The sequence below is a fragment of the Chamaea fasciata genome, unplaced genomic scaffold (genome assembly GCF_029207755.1).
Source record: "Chamaea fasciata isolate MVZ Bird 193981 ecotype frontalis unplaced genomic scaffold, bChaFas1.0.hap1 SCAF_7, whole genome shotgun sequence".
NCBI lineage: Eukaryota > Metazoa > Chordata > Aves > Passeriformes > Sylviidae > Chamaea > Chamaea fasciata.
In genome coordinates, this window is record NW_027094092.1 from 61,833,130 (window position 1) to 61,852,246 (window position 19,117).

General features: G+C 47.9%; 1 protein-coding gene across 1 annotated transcript in view; it reads left to right on the top strand.

The window, feature by feature from the left end:
• Positions 1-19,117, top strand: part of MDGA2 (MAM domain containing glycosylphosphatidylinositol anchor 2) — a 217,856-nt gene that overhangs the window by 160,800 nt on the left and 37,939 nt on the right. The window contains exons 9-10 of the mRNA XM_066189190.1: positions 2,242-2,511; positions 17,486-17,634. Of these exons, the coding sequence (XP_066045287.1) occupies positions 2,242-2,511; positions 17,486-17,634 (419 nt within the window). The remainder of the gene's footprint in view (positions 1-2,241; positions 2,512-17,485; positions 17,635-19,117) is intronic.

Here is a 19,117-nt window from a genome sequence, read left to right on the forward strand (position 1 = left end):
CAGCTGGGATTGGACAATTCAACCCCAGTGTGCAAATGGACCAGAACTTGGAAAAGCGTGAGACCTCCTGACCGTTTGTCCATTTTGTGACCATTTTGTGTCCATTTTGTGTCCATTTTGTGACCATTTTGTGTCATTTTGTCACCATTTTGTGACCATTTTGGGTCCACCTTGTGTGCAGCCCTGTCCAGGCTCTTGTCCTGCCCAAGGTGTGTCCTTAAAGGCCTTTTAATAAATCTCTCCTTTATTCTCCAGCACTGTCCAGTCTCTGTTCCAGCTCAGCCTGCCCAAGGCATCAATCCCAAGCTGGAAGGATCCCACAGGGATCATCCAGCCCTGCACAGACACCCCAACAACCACAGCCTGTGCAGCCCCAGGAGTGGTGTCCAAACATTCCCAGAGCTCTGGCAGCCTCGGGAATGTGCCCACAAGTGAGGTCCCCACTGAGCTCAGAGTCACCAGCTCAGCTCCGTGCCTGGGGTGTTGCTGCCTTGTGCACTTTATCCAAAGCAAGTCCCAGAATTCCGGAGTGGTTTGGTGTTGGAACCCTGGGCACTGAGAATTCCAGGCTTTCTGTGCTGACAGGCCCTGACCCCCAGGCAAACACTGCATTGACCTGAGGCCGTGGAAAAGGCTCCCAAAATTGAGCAACAGCACTGGGATTGTGGGTGTGGGGTTTGGATAGAAGCGTGTGTTAGCACAGGTTGGAAAACTCAGAGTTTAAGGATTTAGAATATAGTAATATATATAAAGCAAGATGGAGACTTTAGAGTGGAGGTTAGTTGTTCTATTTTCACCTTCTTCTTCATGGTTTTGGGTGGGATTTTTTTCTTATTGGGTGAAAAGGTCCTCACTGCAAAAACTTTGATTTTTGGTTATTGGGTTAAGAGTATAAGTAATACAGGTATCAACTCGTTATTGGATAATTTATGCTTAAAAAGACCTTGGGAAGAGTTCGGGAGAGCCATTTTTTCCCTGGTTAGCTGGAACTCACAACTTGTGAGACTGTGCCATAGGTAAGGATTAATAAACAAAGTCCAAACACGAAACTGCATCTCTCCTGTGCTATTAATCCTGACCTTGGCAGAAAAAGAAACCAGAACCGATGCAGTTTGGGATGGAAGAGACTTCCCAGACCACCTCATCCCACCCCTGCTCCAGGCTGGGACACCTTCCATGGACCAGGTTGCTGTAAGCGCTGTCTGAGTTAGGACAAGGCGTTTGTTGGTTTTATTCAGTGTCGTTCCAAGCGATTTCCCATAGCAGGAATTTGGGATAGTCTTGTCTCCTAGGACAGGCCCTAAACACTGACCTGGGCTGAGCCACTCTCCTGGGATGGGTCCAGAACAAGAACCTGGGTTTAACATGTTTAGTTTTTAGGATCTGCAGAGAAGAAGCCACCCAACCTCCTGCAACAGGAGGAGACTGGGATAGTCCTGTCTCCTAAGACTGGTCCTAAATAAGAACCTGGGTTAGTGTTGATTCCTAGAATGGATCCCAAACAAGAACCTGGGTTAGTCCTGTCTCTAGGACAGTTCCTAAACAAGAACCTGGATTGGTCTTGTCTCTTAGGACAGTTCCTAAACAAGAACTTGGATTGGTCTTGTCTCTTAGGACAGGTCCTAAATAAGAACCTGGATTAGTCTTGTCTCCAAGCCTGGTGCTGAACTAGAACTGGGTTAGTCGTTTCTCTAGGACAATTCCTAAACCAGAACCTGTTTTAATCCTGTCCCCAGGAGAGGTCCTAAAGAAGAACCTGGATTTGTCTTGTCTCTTAAAACTGGTCCTAAACAGGAACCTGGGTTAGTCGTGTCTCTAGGACAGGTTCTAAACAAGAACCTGCGTTAGTCCTGTCTCTAGAACTGGTCCTAAACAGGAACCTGGGTTTGTCCTCTCTCTTAGGATGGATCTCAAACAAGAACATGGGTTGGTTCTGTCTCTAGGACAGGTCCTAAACAAGAACCTGGGTTAGCTGTGTCTCTAGAACTGGTCCTAAACAGGAAGCTGGGTTCATCCTGTCTCAAGGACATTTCCTAAACAAGATCCTGCATTAGTCCTCTCTCTAGAACTGGCCCTACACAAGAACCTGTGTTAGTCCTGTCTCTTAGGATGGATCTCAAAGAAGAACATGGGTTAGTCCTGTCTCTACGGCATTTCCTAAGCAAGAATTTGTGTTAATCCTATCCCTAGGCCTGGCTTTCCCCGCTCTAACCCCCTCCCTCCCTGGGTGTGTCTCCGCAGACCCTCCCGCGGTGGAGCCGGCGTTCCTGGAGCTGCGGCAGGGCCAGGGCCGGGGCGTCACCATGAGCTGCCGCGTGCTGCGGGCTTACCCCACGCGGGTGCTGAGCTACGAGTGGCGCCTGGGCGGGCGCGTGCTGCGCACGGGGCAGTTCGACCTGCAGGACTCCACCGAGTTCACCGTCAGCAGCCTCTCCCGCGACTCCTACGGCGTCTACAACTGCAACATCATCAACGAGGCGGGCGCCGGCCGCTGCAGCTTCCTCGTCACCGGTAAGGAGGAATGAGATTGGAAAGCTTTTTGGATTTTTGAAGTGGTTTTTTGGAAGGAGTTTTAGGCGGTTCGTTTGGCTTTCTCGGGGGGGAAATGCTCATGGAACGTTTGGGTTTTGTTGGGTGAGGCTTGGAGGGCCTCAGTCAAGGAAAGGGTGTGGGAAAAGACTGAGAAGGGAAGCAAAAAATGGGAACCGAATTAGAATCGAAGGGACTGATAACCAAAACAGGTCCAATACTTAAAACGGGGTTATTTGGAACCAGTGAATGAGAATTTCTAAACTTTTAAAATTGTTTTTTAATGGTTTTTTGGATGGAGTTTTAGTCGGTTTGTTTGACTTTCCCAGGTTTCACTTCAAAACTCTGCTCATGGAGCATTTCTGGGTTTTGTTAGGTGAGGCTTGGTGGGCCTCAATCAAGAAAAGGCCCAAATTTTGAGATTTTGGAATCTCAGGGTTGGGAGTGGCTGGAGGGATACAAATGGACATTACCAAACGTCAGCTGCTGGCAGGGATTAGAGGTTGGAGGATTGGAGCAGCTGGGGTGGGAAAAGATTGAGAAGAGAAGCAAAAAACGGGAACCAAAGTAACACTGAAGGGGTCGATAACCAAGAGGAGATCCAACACCGGAAATGGGTTTATCTGGGACCAGCGAATGAGAATTTTTTAACTTTTAAAATGTTTTTTTGATGGTTTTTTGGAAAGAGTTTTAGGCGGTTTGTTTGGCTTTTTCAGGGGGTTGAAGTTTCTCTTCAAAACTCTGCTTGTGGAGCGTTTTTTGGGTTTTGTTGGGTAATGTTTGATGGGCCTCAATCAAGAAAAGGGAGATTCCCAGATTCTGAGATTTTGGAGTCACGGGGTTGGGGGTAGTCAGAAGGAGATAAACGGACATTACTAAATGGTAGCTCCTCGCAAGGATTGGAGAGGTTGGGGTGGGAAAAGATTGAGAAGAGAAACCAAAAATGGGAACTGAATTAGCATCGAAGAGATCCATAACCAAGAGAAGATCCAATACTGAAAATGGGGAATGAGAATTTTTGAACTTTTAAAATGGTTTTTTTTTAATGTTGTTTTTGGAAGGAGTTTTAGTCAGTTTGTTTGACTTTCCAAGTTTCTCTTCAAAACTCCGCGCATGAAGCGTTTGGGTTTTGTTGGGTAAGGCTTGATGATTCCCAGAAAGGGGAGATTCCCAGATTTTGAGATTTTTGAATCTCCGGGTTGGGAGTAGCTGGCAGGAGACAAATGGACTTTACCAAATGTCAGGTGCTGGCAGGGATTAAAGATTGGAGAAGCTGGGGTGAGAAAAGATTGAGAAGAGAAGCAAAAAATGGGAACCAAATTGACATCGAAGGGATCAATAACCAAGAGGAGATCGAACACTGAAAATGAGGAATGACAATTTTTTGAACTTCTAAACGTTTTTTACTGTTTTTTTGGAAGGGATTTTGGTCAGTTTGTTTGGCTTTCCTGGAGGGTTGAAGTTTCTCTTCAGAACTCCGCTCGTGGAGCGTTTGGGTTTTGTTGGGTAGTGTTTGATGGGCCTCAATCAAGAAAAGGGAGATTCCCCGATTTTGAGATTTTGGAATTTTTAGGTTGGGAGTAGCTGGAAGGATAGAAATGGAGATTACCAAATGTCAGATCCTGGCAGAGACTGGAGCAGCTGGGATGGGAAAAGATTGAGAAAAGAAGCAAAAAATGGGAACCGAATTAGCACAGAAGGGATTGATAACGAAGAGGAGATCCAATGCTAAAAATTGGGACCAATAAATGAGAACTTTTAGGTATTTTTTAGGTATAAATGTGGGAAAAGTCTGGTCAAGAATTATGTGGTTGGAATGATTTCCACTGCACACTGTGGGATGTTGGATGGACTGATTCCCATGGCACTTCCTGGCTGGAATAAAGTAATTCCAGATTCTCCAACACTTAAAAGATGGTGCTGCAGAGTTTCTTTCATTCCTGAATTTCAGTGGCAGTGCAGTTTTGGAGGCCCAAGACTTGCTCTTGTTGCCAAAAACATCCTCCCAAGTTGCATCAGCTTGAGGAGCCTTGTTGGGATTGTGGTTGGTGGAAAAAAAGAGGTTTAGCTGGCTTGAAGATCAGGATTTCTCCGAAAATGTGAATATTCCTTCTCCATGGTCACCCGTCAAGGGGGTTTTGAGGGAGACCTGAGGGAGTCATCAGGCAGCAAAATTCCACCGTTTGAAGTTGGCACTAAAGTTGGATTTCCTCTTCTCTCCGGCTCGGAGAGCGGGGTGGGCACATCACAGGCTCCAACCACTTCCTTGGGAACACAGTTGGAATTTGTTGCTTTCCTCCAGCAGCAAAGGACTTTGGGAAGATCCCGGATCCCAAAGTTTTTCGGTTTTATCCCAAAACCAGCAGATCCCAGGCTGGGGGAGGCTGTGCAGCCCCCAGCATCCACCCGTGGGGTGTGATTAATGTGATGGAGCCAAACTTGGTGCGTCTTTTATCTTTGGGATCTTGGAGATGAAAAGCTTGGATCTTGAAAAACTGAGGGTTTGGAAGTCTTGATTTTTACTCTATTGGGAACTAATGAAATTAATTAAATTAATTAGAACTGGAAGGTTCAGCTGCCTCATCTTGCAAGGCTTCGTGCCTGCAGCTGTTGTGTCCAAGCCAAGGTGACCTGATTCCTGGAATCCCATCAGGTGGAGGTTCCACACCCTACTAGCCTGGTTTTCCAGACTGTGGGGGGGGAAGAATTCCCAGTTCTGGGAGCGAGCTCAGTGTGGGCTCAGTAGGGACTCTTGGAGGCCAACAAGAGCAGCCTCAGCCTCCCTGAAGAGTCCTGGTGCCTCCAATCCCACACTTGGAAGGGGTTTGGAGCCACCTGGGATACTGGGGGGTGACCCTGCCCATGGAAGGGGTTGGAATGAGATGATCCTGAAGATCCAAACGAGTCTGGGATTTCTATCAGAGCCATAGCCCTATTTCAGCTCCAAATCCTCCCAAAAGCTGCTCGGAAATGAATGATGGGAAAAGAAACCAATAAAGAAGAAATTCGGGATGTTGGAAGCAGGAATTCCTAGAGGGAAAGATGCCCGTCGTTGTTAGGGTTTTATCCCAGTTTGACTCCAGTCACAACCACCTGGACATGGGGTTTTCCATCTGGGATTCCCCGGGTGCTGTCACAGCTCAGGAAAACGTTACTGGGACCAGGAGAAAAGGGATGGATTTAACGGCAGAGCTGCAGATCCCTTCTCAGGGGACGTTTTCCATACCCATCTGTCTTGGGAATAAAGGAAACCATTTTTTCCAGATCCCCAGTTGGGTTTTTTCCCTCAGTAAAGTCCAGTTTAGTACAAAAAAAAGTGGGTTTGCTTTCATGTGGAGATTTATTCCCCATCTTGGACTTATCTAAATCCTTGGAATTGTCCAAGGCCATGTTGGACAGGGATTGGAGCACCCTGGGATAGTGGAATTTATCCCTGCCTGTGGCACGGAGTGGGATTCGATGAACTTTAGGGTCCCTTCCAACCCAAAACATCCCATGATGGGAATGGCAGGAATTTCACATGGCACAAACGTGGTGGGAACGCAGCAAATCCCACAATTCCGGATGGTTCTGCTCCTTCCAAATGGGATCCAGCCTTTGGCTGACCCCATTCAGAGCCTGCTGGAGGGGTTTTCACAGCCACCAACTTCTCCAAATCCTTGGATTTTAATCCCAAAGGTGGCTCTGAAGGAAGCCAGAAAAATTGTTTGGCCTCAAATAACTAAATTTGGTTCTATTTATGAATTAATAAATTATTTTTATTAATTTAATAAATAATAACACATAAATATTTATTACTTATTTAATGTTTATTTAATTATTTATTTATTAAATTATAATGAATAATTAAATCAATATTAAGAATTATTAATCTGGGACTTGGACCCCAGACGTGAAAATGTGGTCGAATTTATTAATTGGGATTTAGATCCCAGACATGAAAATTTATTCCATGGTAATTATTTTGCCAGGACTTGGGCAGTCGGAGTGGTCTTAGCAAACCACAAAATTTAAAATGAGAAAATTTAAATGATTTTATGACGTTTTCTGTTTCCCATCCCTCCCTGCGCTCGTTTAGGGTTCGTCCCACCCTGTTAATTTACGGTTGGTTAAGGATGCTGGAAGTAACACTTCGGCTTTCCTTAAGTCTCTTTCAAGTTAAAGCCGAGTTTATTTAGGAAATAAATTCTTTGCCACTTTGCTCTCAGAGCAGCGGCTCTGCTGTGCTCCCGAATCTCAGCAGCACGGATGGAGTCAGAGCCCTGGGGAACCAAAAAGGCTGGAAAAAAAACCTGATGAAACGGTTAAAAAGGAGGCTGGGATTTCACTGGGAATGTGAATAGAGACGAGAAATCGGGCACTTCTTAGGCATGATGGAAGGGGGGAAAAAAAAAGCCCAATAAATAACTGCGAGGCAGGAATGTGACAGTTGTGTGGAGCTTTTTGTTTCGGGGGGGAATAATGGGCTGTTGTAACCCATTTATAGCTGGTTTATTTCTGGTTCCTCGCGCAGGAAAATAGGAAAGTGCGGAAAACCATTGGTATGCTCAGAGAAAGCTTTTCAGAGCAGCATTTCAGCCAGCCTGGCTTGAAAGATTTATTCTGACCCCCAGAGCCTGCAAAATCTCCTTTTCTTTTTTTTTTTTTTTTCCTTTTTCCCTGAGTATTTGGAGCCAGATTGGAGGAGATGAAAGCCAAATAAATCACACTTGGAAAAGGGGTTAATTTACAGCATCTGGGCCGAGGCGAGGCAGATGTAACCTGCCAGTCTCTTCGAAATAAATAAGAAGTGACAAGGCAAATTGTGTTTGTGGGGAAGCAGAGCCGAGTTCACGCTCCTCGCAGCTTCATCACCTTGAGATTTTTATTCGGGGCCAGATCATATCCAGGGAGCAACAGAAAGTCCATCCCGGGGCTGTGGCTTCGGAAAACCCTGCCAGGGCTGGGAGCAAATAAATCAAACACAGGAGCCTCCCCGGGGGAGGGAGGGGGATGAGCACAGGGAGCTGCTCCCGCCCCGGAGCAGCTGCTGAGGTGCCGGAGGTTCCTCCAGGACACACCTGAGCCCTGCTGGGCCACGGCCTGGCCGGTGGGGACACCCAGGAACGGCTTTTTCACCCTGGATTTGGGATTCTCCAGGCAGGGTGGGCTGATCTCTGTGTTCTGCACGTTCCCAGTTTGTAAAGGAGCGATGAAGCGGGATTGTCTTCCTCTTCCTCTTCCTCTTCCTCTTCCTCTTCCTCTTCCTCTTCCTCTTCCTCTTCCTCTTCCTCTTCCTCTTCCTCTTCCTCTTCCTCTTCCTCTTCCTCCTCTTCCTCCTCCTCCTCCTCCTCCTCCTCCTCCTCCTCCTCCTCCTCCTCCTCCTCCTCCTCCTCCTCCTCCTCCTCCTTCTCCTCCTCCTCCTTCTCCTTCTCCTTCTTCTTTCCTCCTCTGTCTTCTTTCTCATCTTTCTCTTTTTTCCTCTTCTTCCTCCTCCTCCTGCTCTTCCTCCTCCTCTTTCCGCTTCCTCTGTTTCATTATTATCATTATTCTGCGCCGTTAACCAGGGGCAGGACAAGAGGGAACAGCCTCAGGCTGCACCAGGAAAGGTTAAAGTTGGATATTGGGGGAAATTCTTCATGGAAAGGACTGTCAAACACCACCCGGGGCAATCCCACAATCCCTGGGATTGTCCAAAAACCACGGATGAGGCTCTGGAGGCCATGGGACAGTGGTGACTGTGGGGGTGGATTGGTCCTAAAGCTCTTTTCCTGAACAATTCCAGGATTCTCCGTGCCCCTGAGGAGCTGTTTAGGATTAAGGTTACCTAGAACTGAGTTTACTTGACAAGTCCTGGTTGAAAATTTCTCCTCATTTTGGGAATTTTGACCTCCTTGAGCTGGAATTCTCTCTGCTGGGGCTGCCCTGGGCTGAATTTGTCCCCGAAGTTGTGTCCAAAGAGGGATTTTTAGGGTTTTTTTAGACAATATTTAATTCCTGATCCATTAAATTCTTTAATCACATCCGTTTGGGATCCCTTCCTTAATTTCCACCAGGAGTCTCTGTCCACAGCGGATGGGGCTGGCTTGGCAGGGCTACAGATTTAACATTAAAATTCACCATTTCAATTATTCATCACAGCCCTGGGTAGGACTGAGCCAAGCTCCAATGGCATTCCATGGACTTTTAATTCCTTTTATCAACCGACTCCTGATCCCACCAGCGAGTTTGGAATATTAATTCCGCCTTGTTCCGGCCTGTGGAATTTTCCTGCCGTGGGATATTGCGTTAATTAATGGGCTCATCTTTAATTATTTACTTTGTCTTACATCACCCTGTCAGCGCTCCCAGCCAAGTGCAACATCGAGCTAATCAAGGGCTAATTAGGGAGGGTTTAATTTGTTTAGGCCGTGATCAGAGCTTCCCCCTTTCCTTGGAGCTCTTGGAAGCTCCTTGGAGCTGAGTTGAGAGCGGAGAAAACCTGACATTCCAAACATTCCTTTTCCTTGCCAAGACCTCGGGAAGGGATTGTCCCCATCCATGGCAGCCTTCAGGAATAATAGAGGTTGGAAAAGATCTTGGAGATGATCCATTCCAACCTTCCACTTCTAATCCATGGGACACTCGGGTACCTCGCATCTCCTGCCTTCCCTTCTCCCAGAAAATTGGGATTTGAGGAGATGGACGATGGATCATCCCTTCTGATGATCCCAGAATCCAAAGAGCTCTTTGGGAACTCGTTTTTTCTCTAATGAAAAGCATCAGTAAGATCCACCTCCGTCTTTATTCCCGGGATTTTGCCTTTGTTCCTTTGCATTTTGGGTGGGGTTTTTTTAAAGGCGTTTTTTTTCCTTCTCTTCTCACTGCTTTGCTGCTGATGGGAATTGTCCAGTTTGGAATTTGAAATGCCTCTCATCCCTCTCTGTTTCCATCTGGATCAGGCAGAGCTCTGAGGAGAAAATCCCTAAATTCGGTGTTGGTTTTGTCACAAGCTCCTCAAATCCCAATTAAGGGAAGGGGGTAATGGATCCACATCCCTCCCACATTCCATGTGACAGGCAGGTCGTGTTTTCCCAGGTTTTTCCAGCCCTTTTCCATTTCTTCCCACTGCCAAATCCCTGCAGAAACTTCAGGATGTGGAAATTCCTCTTCCTTCTTTGGTTTTTCTGGTCTCTCTGGTCTATCTTTTGGACTTTTCCATGAAGAGAACACGTGGAAATGTTTTGGTTTTCCGGGTTTTCCCTAATTTTTGGATATTTTAAGTGGCAAAATGGAGCACAGCACACCCTGGATTGGGCTTGCCCCCATCCCGTTTCTGATGGATGGGGCAAGGATGGACCAGCTCCAGGAAAGATCTTGGAATGATGGAATGGTTTGGGTTGGAAAAGGCCACGGGAAGGGACATTTTTAATGAAATCTGGTTGCTCCAATCCCCATCCAATCTGGCCTTGGACAATTCCAGGGGTGGAATATCCACCCCACCCCTCGGCAAACCCTCTCCGTGGATCTAAGTCAGCATGAACTCAGATTTAGCAGATTTAGGAATGTTTTGTCCTCTCTTGAGGAATTCCTCCTCTGTTTTTCCCACATTTACGAAGAATGAAGGCTGGGATGTGCTGGTGATCCTCTCATTTTTCCCGATTCCCTGGGAGATTCCCTTTTCCTGCCTTGTCCAAGCCGCAGCTAAGCAATTCCCTGGAAGATCAGGCACCTCTCCAGCTGCTTGGTTCAGGAATTTCTGCCTCACTCTTGGTTCTGTTCCTGGTAGCACCGTAGTCCTCAGCATGGAGCCGGAATCATTTCCAAATTCCCACCTGAACAGGATTCCCAGAGAAGCTGTGGCTGCCACTTGTGTGAGTTTTAAAATCCCAACTGGAGCAGCAGCAGCCGTGCAAAAAAAAAAAAATCCTTTTCCATTCAGGAAAAGGGTTTTTTTTTTGTTTTTTTAAATTAAAAACCTTGGAGATCCCAACAGAGCATCTCCTAAAAATGTCCAGCAGGAAAGATCCTTTCCAAGGCATGCAGAGCCATGGCAGTTGTTTTGTTTCCTGCTGAATTCCCAGCTGGTTTTGGAGGATTGGGATGAGCAGGGGCTTTGCCAAGCCCTTGGCAGCTGATTCTGTCCTGCCCTAAAAAGTTGACCGGGGCAACTTAAACCACGGGTGGGAAAGTGGGACAGGCAATTCCCACTGGGAAACAAGAATTTTTCATGGATCTCCTGGTCCAGAGCCCAGCAAAAGCAGAAAACTCTGAGCCAGCCAACACCTGCTTGGAAATTATTCCAGAGTCCAGAAATTTGGGATATTTACTCCCTCAGAGGAGCAGGCAGTGCCAAATTTTAGGGAAGGGGACAAGTTGGGATTGGTGCGTCTCAATCCCGCTTTTCCTGTCAGCAGCGAGGAGAGGAAAATGAAGTTAATTCATTCCATCCTGAGGCTGGAGGGTTGAATTCCAGGATGAAGGGACGGGGTGGCTGAGGTTTTCCCTCTGCTCCAGATTTCTGAATCCTTCCTGCAGGTCTGCCCTCGGGGGAGAAGGAAAAAAAAAGGGATTTCACCCCATAAAGCCATTGCTGGATGTGATCCCGAATTCCAGACAGGTCTGGGTGGGAAGAGACCTTAAATCCCATTTTCTTCCACCCTTTTCCATGGGCAGGGACACCTCCCACTGTCCCAATGTCCAGCCTGGCCTTGGGCACTGCCAGGGATCCAGGGGCAGCCACAGGGATGGGGAATTCCTTGGAAATCTGCATTTCAGTCCATCCCTGGTTGTAATTTTCTTTGGTTTCTCCCTCTAAAATGATTCTCTGTGGGATGTGAGGGAATTGTGGGCTGGCTCTGGAGCAGCCGAGAGCTGTTGGATTTGTCAGGAATTTGGGGAGCCCACAGCTGGGAAGGGCCAGGGATGAGGAGGCTGAACGCCAAGAGGGGAGAGCTGCAGCTTCCTGGAAAACCCTGAGAAGTTTGGGAAGCCTTGAGGGGCCTGGTTGGAGCTGGGATCCATGGATGGAGCTTGGATGGGCATGGACAACTCCAGGTGTGTGGCATTCCCTATGGGAATACTCAGGAATTCTGTGATTCCCAAGGGCTGGAACCCATCCAGGGGCTGCTCCCTTTCCTTGTGTTGCTCCAAAGATTCCGCAGAGCTGCTCCCTGTCCTGGCTGCCTTTCCCTGTGCTCTGATCCAGTTTTTCCAGGAGCTTCCCCATCCTGTCCTCAGAGGCCGCATTTCCCTCCCTGGGTCCGTGGTGACCCTTTATTATTGATTATTTCATTGATTATTTCATTGATTATTTCATTGATTATTTCATTGATTACTTACAATTCCAGGCTTTTCCCTGCACTTCCTTTAGGAATCAGGTGTTGGGTGCTCCCTGAGGAGCAACACCCCTTCCCCCTTCCTCACGTGCCATTCCCATGGGATTTCTGCAGGATTCCCACAGGATTTCTGTAGGATTCTTGTGGGACTTCAGCAGGATTCCCATGGGATTTCTGTGGGATTCCCACTGGTGACACATGAATTGTCCCCTCCACCTTGAGCCAGGGATTTCTTTGGAATTGTGGACGCCATTCCTTCAGGAATTGCTTCCACACCTGTAGGGTGTATAAAAAAAATGAAGGCATGGAATGCCGGCAAGGTTTGGATATCTGGGAATGGGAACTTCCCAAATCTCCCCTATCCCAGGTTCCTATCCCAGGAATCTCCAGCTCCTACTAAAACTGGATTTATTTATTTATCCCTCAAGGCAGCGGCTCCAAATTTGCTGGAGATGGAGCCGAGGAACGCCTGGAGTTGAGCTCCCGGGGTCGGGGCGGTATCGGTGGGATTGGGAACTGCAGGAAAAGGGGAACGGGAGCTCTTGCAGGGCTCAGCCAGCAGATGTCACGTTTGGGTATCGCTGGGGAGGAGTTGGATCCTCGGGAAAAACCCCCAGGGAAAGGGAGGAACCCGGGAAGGGCACCTGGAGAAGGAATCTCATGGATGCCACTGGAGCATTCCACGTTTACCTTTCTTTGGGATGCTGGATTCCTGTGCCTGGAATGCGAACCTCTAAATCCACAGACTTCAGATAAATTGAAATATGTGCCCCGATCAGGCATTAAAAAGTTCATTTTATTCCCAAATCATCCCTTCCCTGAAAGTTTCAATATATTAATAATTCTGCAAATATTTTGGGAAGAGGTTTTTCTGGGAAGAATGGGAAAGTCTCGTCCCCAAGTTCCCAGTGGGAGCAGCAGGTGTGGAGTTGTCTCTCCTTGGAATTTCCTTGGAGCAGCTGCCTCCTCCTCCCATTGGGGGGATTATTTACCATTAATATTTTATTATTAATAGAATTTATTAATTTTAACCCTGCTGTTCGCTGAAATGTCTTCAGCTACTCAGCCCAAACAATTCCAGACGTTGGAAGTTGCTCCTGGAGGATTAAGGGGAGGTGACACCTCCATGAACATCCTTAGGGTCCCTTCTGAGTCAAATAATTCCCTGATTTTCAGCTTCCGTGGTGATGGGGGCGCTGGAGGTGACTGGGACGATCCAGCTGCAGGATTGGGATGAGGAGCAGATCCAGGAGGAGACAGACGTGGCCTTTCCCAAATGCAAATAAAGAACAAAACATCTTCTCTCTCTTCCTGCAGCCCTTCCATAAAATGGAGACCCTGGAATAAAGCAGAGCACGGGAAGAGGCAGCACTTCCCACAAACTCCCTCTCCCCCACTGTTTTATAAATCCCAAATAAAACACAGTGATCCCATGGTTAAACGCAGCGTTTTGTTTAGGATTTACGCTCTCCCAGCGGTTTAAAGACGGAAAGGGCTGGAGCCGAGGTTGCCAAAAAGGGGGAGCATTTATAAATCCCTGATTTTATTTCCTCTCCCGAAATGTGATGAAGTGGGAGCTGCTCTGCTCGGCCCCACTGCCAGCTCCTTTCGCCAGGAGTGCCACAAACACGGGACTGAGCTGCTGCAATTCCCATCAAACTCCAAGGAACTGGCAGAGTTTAGTGGGAAGATAAGGAGGAAAGAGATAAGGAAATGATTCCTTGAGTGCTCCGTGTCCACACGTGGCTGGGAGCCAACACCAATCCCACCCTCTGGGATCTGGGACATTTAGGGACACAGGGTTTGGGGCAGCTGTGGAATTGCTGAGATCCCTGTGCCGCTCTGCCCTCATCCCAGCTGGAATTTGCAGCGCTCAGTCCAGCAACAATTCCTTTATGGGATTGTTTTCCTCAGGGATAAATGGCCGAGTGATCCCAATAGAACACAGGAAGAGGAATCCTGGCTGATCGCTTTCTCTAAAAGGGGACCAGCTGAACGTTTTTTTCTTTTATTTTGAAATCTAAAATAAACCCCCCAATTCTTTAAGAATAAAAGAATGTGGAATCCAAGGATGCAGATTTTTTACAGATGCGGCTTTTACGGGCTAGAAAAGGACAGCTGAGGAATTCAGGTGTCAGACACAGCTGGTCCTGAGCCACATTTATTGTCTGAGGTCTGCAGGTGAAAGAGACGGGAACACTTCAGGGAAAGTTGGGCTGAGGAAGCCACGGAGCCAACAATGAAATCCTCTGGAAATGTGGAAAACAGCTCCGGGTTGGAAGGAGGGGTGGGGAATGCTCACCAAGAGAAGGATCCTTTTATCAGAGTGAAATCCAACTCCAGCACCAAGAGCTGCTAAAAGCTGGAGAGCTGGGATAGGAACCACTCTTCCTCCTGGATTGCCATCCCAAGGGATGATCATAAATGATCTTGGAAGTTCTGGATTAGGACACTTCAGTCTGTTTGGTAAACAAACGGGAATTTGGGGGATTGCAGAGCTGGGAGGGGGATGTTGTTTCCTTGCTTTGAATAACTTTAAAATCAGGGACAGAGGGAGGGACTTTGGATAAAGGCCTGGAGTGCCAGGACGAGGGAAAATCCTCGATCCACTTCCATTCAGAAAATTTCTCCAGCTCTTAGATCCCAGTGGAACTTGGGATGGGACAGCTGTGGTGACTTTTCCATTTGCCTGGTTTCCCTAATTCAGTGTCACGGTGACTTCATCCCCTTTTTGACCTTACACTGGTACAGGGCTGGTGGGAAATGTTTGGATGTTTGGATGCGCTGCCTGGAGGGATTGAATGCTGCACAGCAAATGTTCATGACTGAAAAAGTTCAGCTGGAGAAGAAAAGGCTCCAGGGAGAGCTTAGAGTCTCCTCCAGGGCCTGAAGGGGCTCCAGGAGAGCTGGAGAGGGACTGGGGACAAGGGATGGAGGGACAGGACACAGGGAATGGCTTTAGGCTGGAAAAGGGAAGATTTGGGTGGGATATTGGGAACTGGGAATTCCTGGCTGGGCTGGAATTCCCAGATTTGCTGTGGCTGCCCCTGGATCCCTGGCAGTGCCCAAGGGCAGGTTGGACATTGGGCTTGGAGCAGCCTGGGACAGTGGGAGGTGTCCCTGCCATGGCAGGGGTGGCTCTGGGTGGGATTTGAGGTCCCTTCCAATCCAAATCATTCTGAGATTCTGGGATTCATCTTCTCTCCATTTCTCCTTTTTTTTTATCTGGTGGGGTGGTGGCCGATTTGGGGAGGTTTGTCTGAAATCCCAGAATCCCGGGATGGGTCAGGCTGGGAGGGACCTCCGAGGGTCCCTGGTGCCACTCCCGGCTCCAGCAGGGCCACCCCAGAGCTCGGGACACAGGGCTGTGTCCAGGTGCCCCTGGAATATCCCCAGGGAGGAGACTCCAGCCCCTCTCGGGGCTCTGCTCAGGGCTGGGCACTGCCCGGGGCACAAGTTCTGCCTCCTGTGCCGGGGGAATTCCTGGGATCAGCTCCTGACCCAGGGACACCCAGGGACAGACAGGGACAGACAGGGACACCCAGGGACACCCAGGGACAGACAGGGACAGACAGGGACACCCAGGGACAGACAGGGACAGACAGGGACACCCAGGGACAGACAGGGACACCCAGGGACAGACAGGGACAGACAGGGACAGACAGGGACACCCAGGGACAGACAGGGACACCCAGGGACAGACAGGGACAGACAGGGACACCCAGGGACAGACAGGGACAGACAGGGACAGACAGGGACACCCAGGGACAGACAGGGACACTGAGGGCCCCTCTCACTGGGGCTCCTCTCCAGGCTGAGCAGCCCCAGCTCCCTCAGCCTTTCCTGGGATGCTCCGGCCCTTCCTCATCCTCACATCCCTCCTCTGGAGCAGATCCAGGAGCTCCAGGTCCCTCCTGTCCTGGTGATCCCAGAGCTGGATCCCCAAGGATGACAACTCCACAAACTCTGGACCACGTGGGCTTTGAGGTGGGAAGCCCATTAGGAGCTGAGATCCCAGAAACCTCCCTGGGAAACGTTCCTGTCATCCCAGCTCAAAATGTTCTCCCACCCCAAAATCCAAACCTTCCCAACCTCCGGGCTCCCGACCACGAGCCGAACTTCCTGTGTGACACAACCCAACTTCCCCTTCCATTAAAAGCTCTGGGAAACCTCGGAGAAAACCAACACAAAAATATCATCACATCCCTCCACTGGATGATATCCAGGAGCTCCAGGTCCCTCGTGTCCCAAGGATCCAGAGCCAGGGGCTTTGGGGACAAGGGACATCTCCAAGTTCCCCGTAACTCCCACACTTCCAGCAGCCACCTCTGCTTTCCCTGCTCTCCAAACCACGGCCCCGCTTCCCGAAGTTTTCAAAGAAACTCTCCGTGCCGAGCTGTTGAATTTCCAGCCTCTCCGCTCCCGGTGTTGTTTTCACAGGGATTTGGGATAATGCAGCTCTTCAGGGCGCCTCATTATTCCCCCAAAGGTGCTGGAGGTGTTCAAGTGCCCCTCTTGTGACAAGTGCCTCATTACGGCTCCTCTCGGTCCCTCCCCCCCCCCCCCCCGAGATCCCATAATATCCACCAGCAGTGGGAGTGGGAAGAGGATAATTTGCATCCAGCATGAGCTTTTCCCCATTATTCCCACTTCTCAGGAACGAGGGAAACAAATCGTCTCGACCGCTGCTCCATTTTTTTATTCCTGTTTTTTAAACCAGCGGCGGTTTCACTTTGCTCCCTCTCCTTGGAATATTTTTGTTTGTTCCTCCACTCCGGGCTAATTGAAGGTGCTCCTTGCCCGGGCAATTGGGAAGAATATCTTGGCTGAAAGGGCTTTTTTCATCCTCGGGAAAGAAAAGCGTGGTTGGAGAGAAAAGCTGGTTCAATAAGTGCCACCTCGGTGTTTATTCCCGGGATTTTGCCTTTGTTCCTTTGCATTTTGGGATTATTTTTTTTTAAGGCCTTTTTTTCCCCTCCTCTTCTCACTGCTTTACTGCTGATGGGAATTGTCCAGTTTGGAATTTGAAATGCCTCTCGTCCCTCTCTGTTTCCACCTGGATCGGGGATAGCTCTGAGGAGAAAATCCCTAAATTCGGTGTTGGTTTTGTCACAAACTCCTCAAATCCCAATTAAGGGAAGGGGGTGATGGATCCACATCCCTCCCACATTCCATGTGACAGGCAGGTCGTGTTTTCCCAGGTTTTTCCAGCCCTTTTCCATTTCTTCCCACTGCCAAATCCCTGCAGAAGTACAGATGGTAGTAGAAACTTTGGGAAGTGGGCTGGCTGCAGTTGGATCTCAATGCCTGGATTTTGGGAATGAGCAGATGGATCCAGTTGGATCTCAGCTTTTGGATCCTGGGAATGAGGGGTTGGATCTCAAGGCCTGGGAATGATAGGATGGGTGAAGTTGGATCTCAGCCCTTGGATCCTGGGAATGAGCAACTGGCAGCAGTTGGATCTCAACCTTTGGATCCTGGGAATGAGGGATGGCTCCAGCTGGAACCCTTGGATCTGGGAATGGCCAACTGAAGTTATTTCCCTGTGTTTTCCCTCCTTTTCCTGCTGGATGGGTGAACTCTTGGCCGAATGAGTTCTCCCCTGGCTGCCCGGCCATTCCATGATTCCCACTTTCCCTAATTCCACCGTTTTCCCGCAGGAAAAGCCTACGCCCCGGAATTCTACTACGACACGTACAACCCGCTGTGGCAGAACCGGCCGCGGGTCTACTCCTACAGCCTGCAGTGGACGCAGATGAATCCCAACGCCGTGGATCGGATCCTGGCCTATCGCCTGGGGATCCGCCAGGTGAGAACGGGATCGGCCGGGCGGGATTCACCTCTGGAGCCTCCTGGGCCATCAGGGAATTCTGGTTTATTCTATTCTATTCTATTCTATTCTATTCTATTCTATTCTATTCGATTCGATTCGATTCGATTCGATTCGATTCGATTCGATTCTATTATCTATTCTATTCTATTCTATTTTCTATTCCATTCCATTCCATTCCATTCCATTCCATTCCATTCCATTCCATTCCACATTATTTACTTTTATTTCATTTCATTTCATTTCATTTCACTTTATTTTTATTTGATTTTATCTTATTTTACTTCAGTTTCTTTTCATTTTGTTGTTTTTACACTTTTAGCTTCATTTCATTTCATTTTACTTTAAAAAACTTTTTTACATTATTTTATTTTATTTTCAATTTCATTTCTATTTTTTTATTTTATTCCATTTTACTTTATTTATATGTTTTTTTATTTTACTTCATTTTTCTTTTCTCTTTTCTTTTCTTTTCTTTTCTTTTCTTTTCTTTTCTTTTCTTTTCTTTTCTTTTCTTTTCTTTTCTTTTCTTTTCTTTTCTTTTCTTTTCTTTTCTTTTCTTTTCTTTTCTTTTCTTTTCTTTTCTTTTCTTTTCTTTTCTTTTCTTTTCTTTTCTTCTCTTCTCTTCTCTTCTCTTCTCTTCTCTTCTCTTCTCTTCTCTTCTCTTCTCTTCTCTTTTCTTCTCTTTTCTTCTCTTTTCTTTTCTTCCCTTCCCTTCTCTTCCCTTCCCTTCCCTTCCCGTCCCGTCCCATCCCGTCCCGTCCCGTCTCGTCCCGTCCTCTCCTGTCCTCTCCTGTCCTGGATTCCAAGACCTTGGAAAGAATCAGGAAATCCTGGAAAGAACTCGCTGAAGGAAAGGAATTTCTAATGGAATTAATTGCGTTAGGAATTTTAGCTGCTTTTCCCCATTTAATTTTAGTTTCATTTTAATGATCTGTTTATGTAATTAACGGAGTTAATTACAGCCAGCCTAATCCAAATATTCCCATTTTTCCTCTCCCAAGCCCCATTTCCTTGGGAATTCTATCCCAGCCTCCCCTCACCCTCCCAGCCAGGAATTTCTTCCCAATATTCCTGTCTCATTGAGGGTTTCAGTGCTGGGAAAGCAGGACACAGGGAAAACCTCTGGCATTCCATGGTTAAGGAGAATTCCAGAAAAAACCATCACAGATAATGTTATATAAATATTATTTGATGAAACAATTAGGCTTGGCTTAACGACAAATCAGGGAAGCCAGGAGGGGAGGGAAGAGGAGCCACAAAACCAGGGAATTGCCACTGAAATAGGGAATTGTCACTTTTCTGCCCGTGGAGGGAGAATGGAAAGATGGGAATGTGGGAACTGAAGTCCCCCTAGGAGAAATTGATTTATTGGAGCACATTTCAGACCCTGCCTCAGGAGAGTGAATTCTGCAGATTCCTTCTCTCAGGATCACAGGGATCACATCTGCTCCAGAGGGGA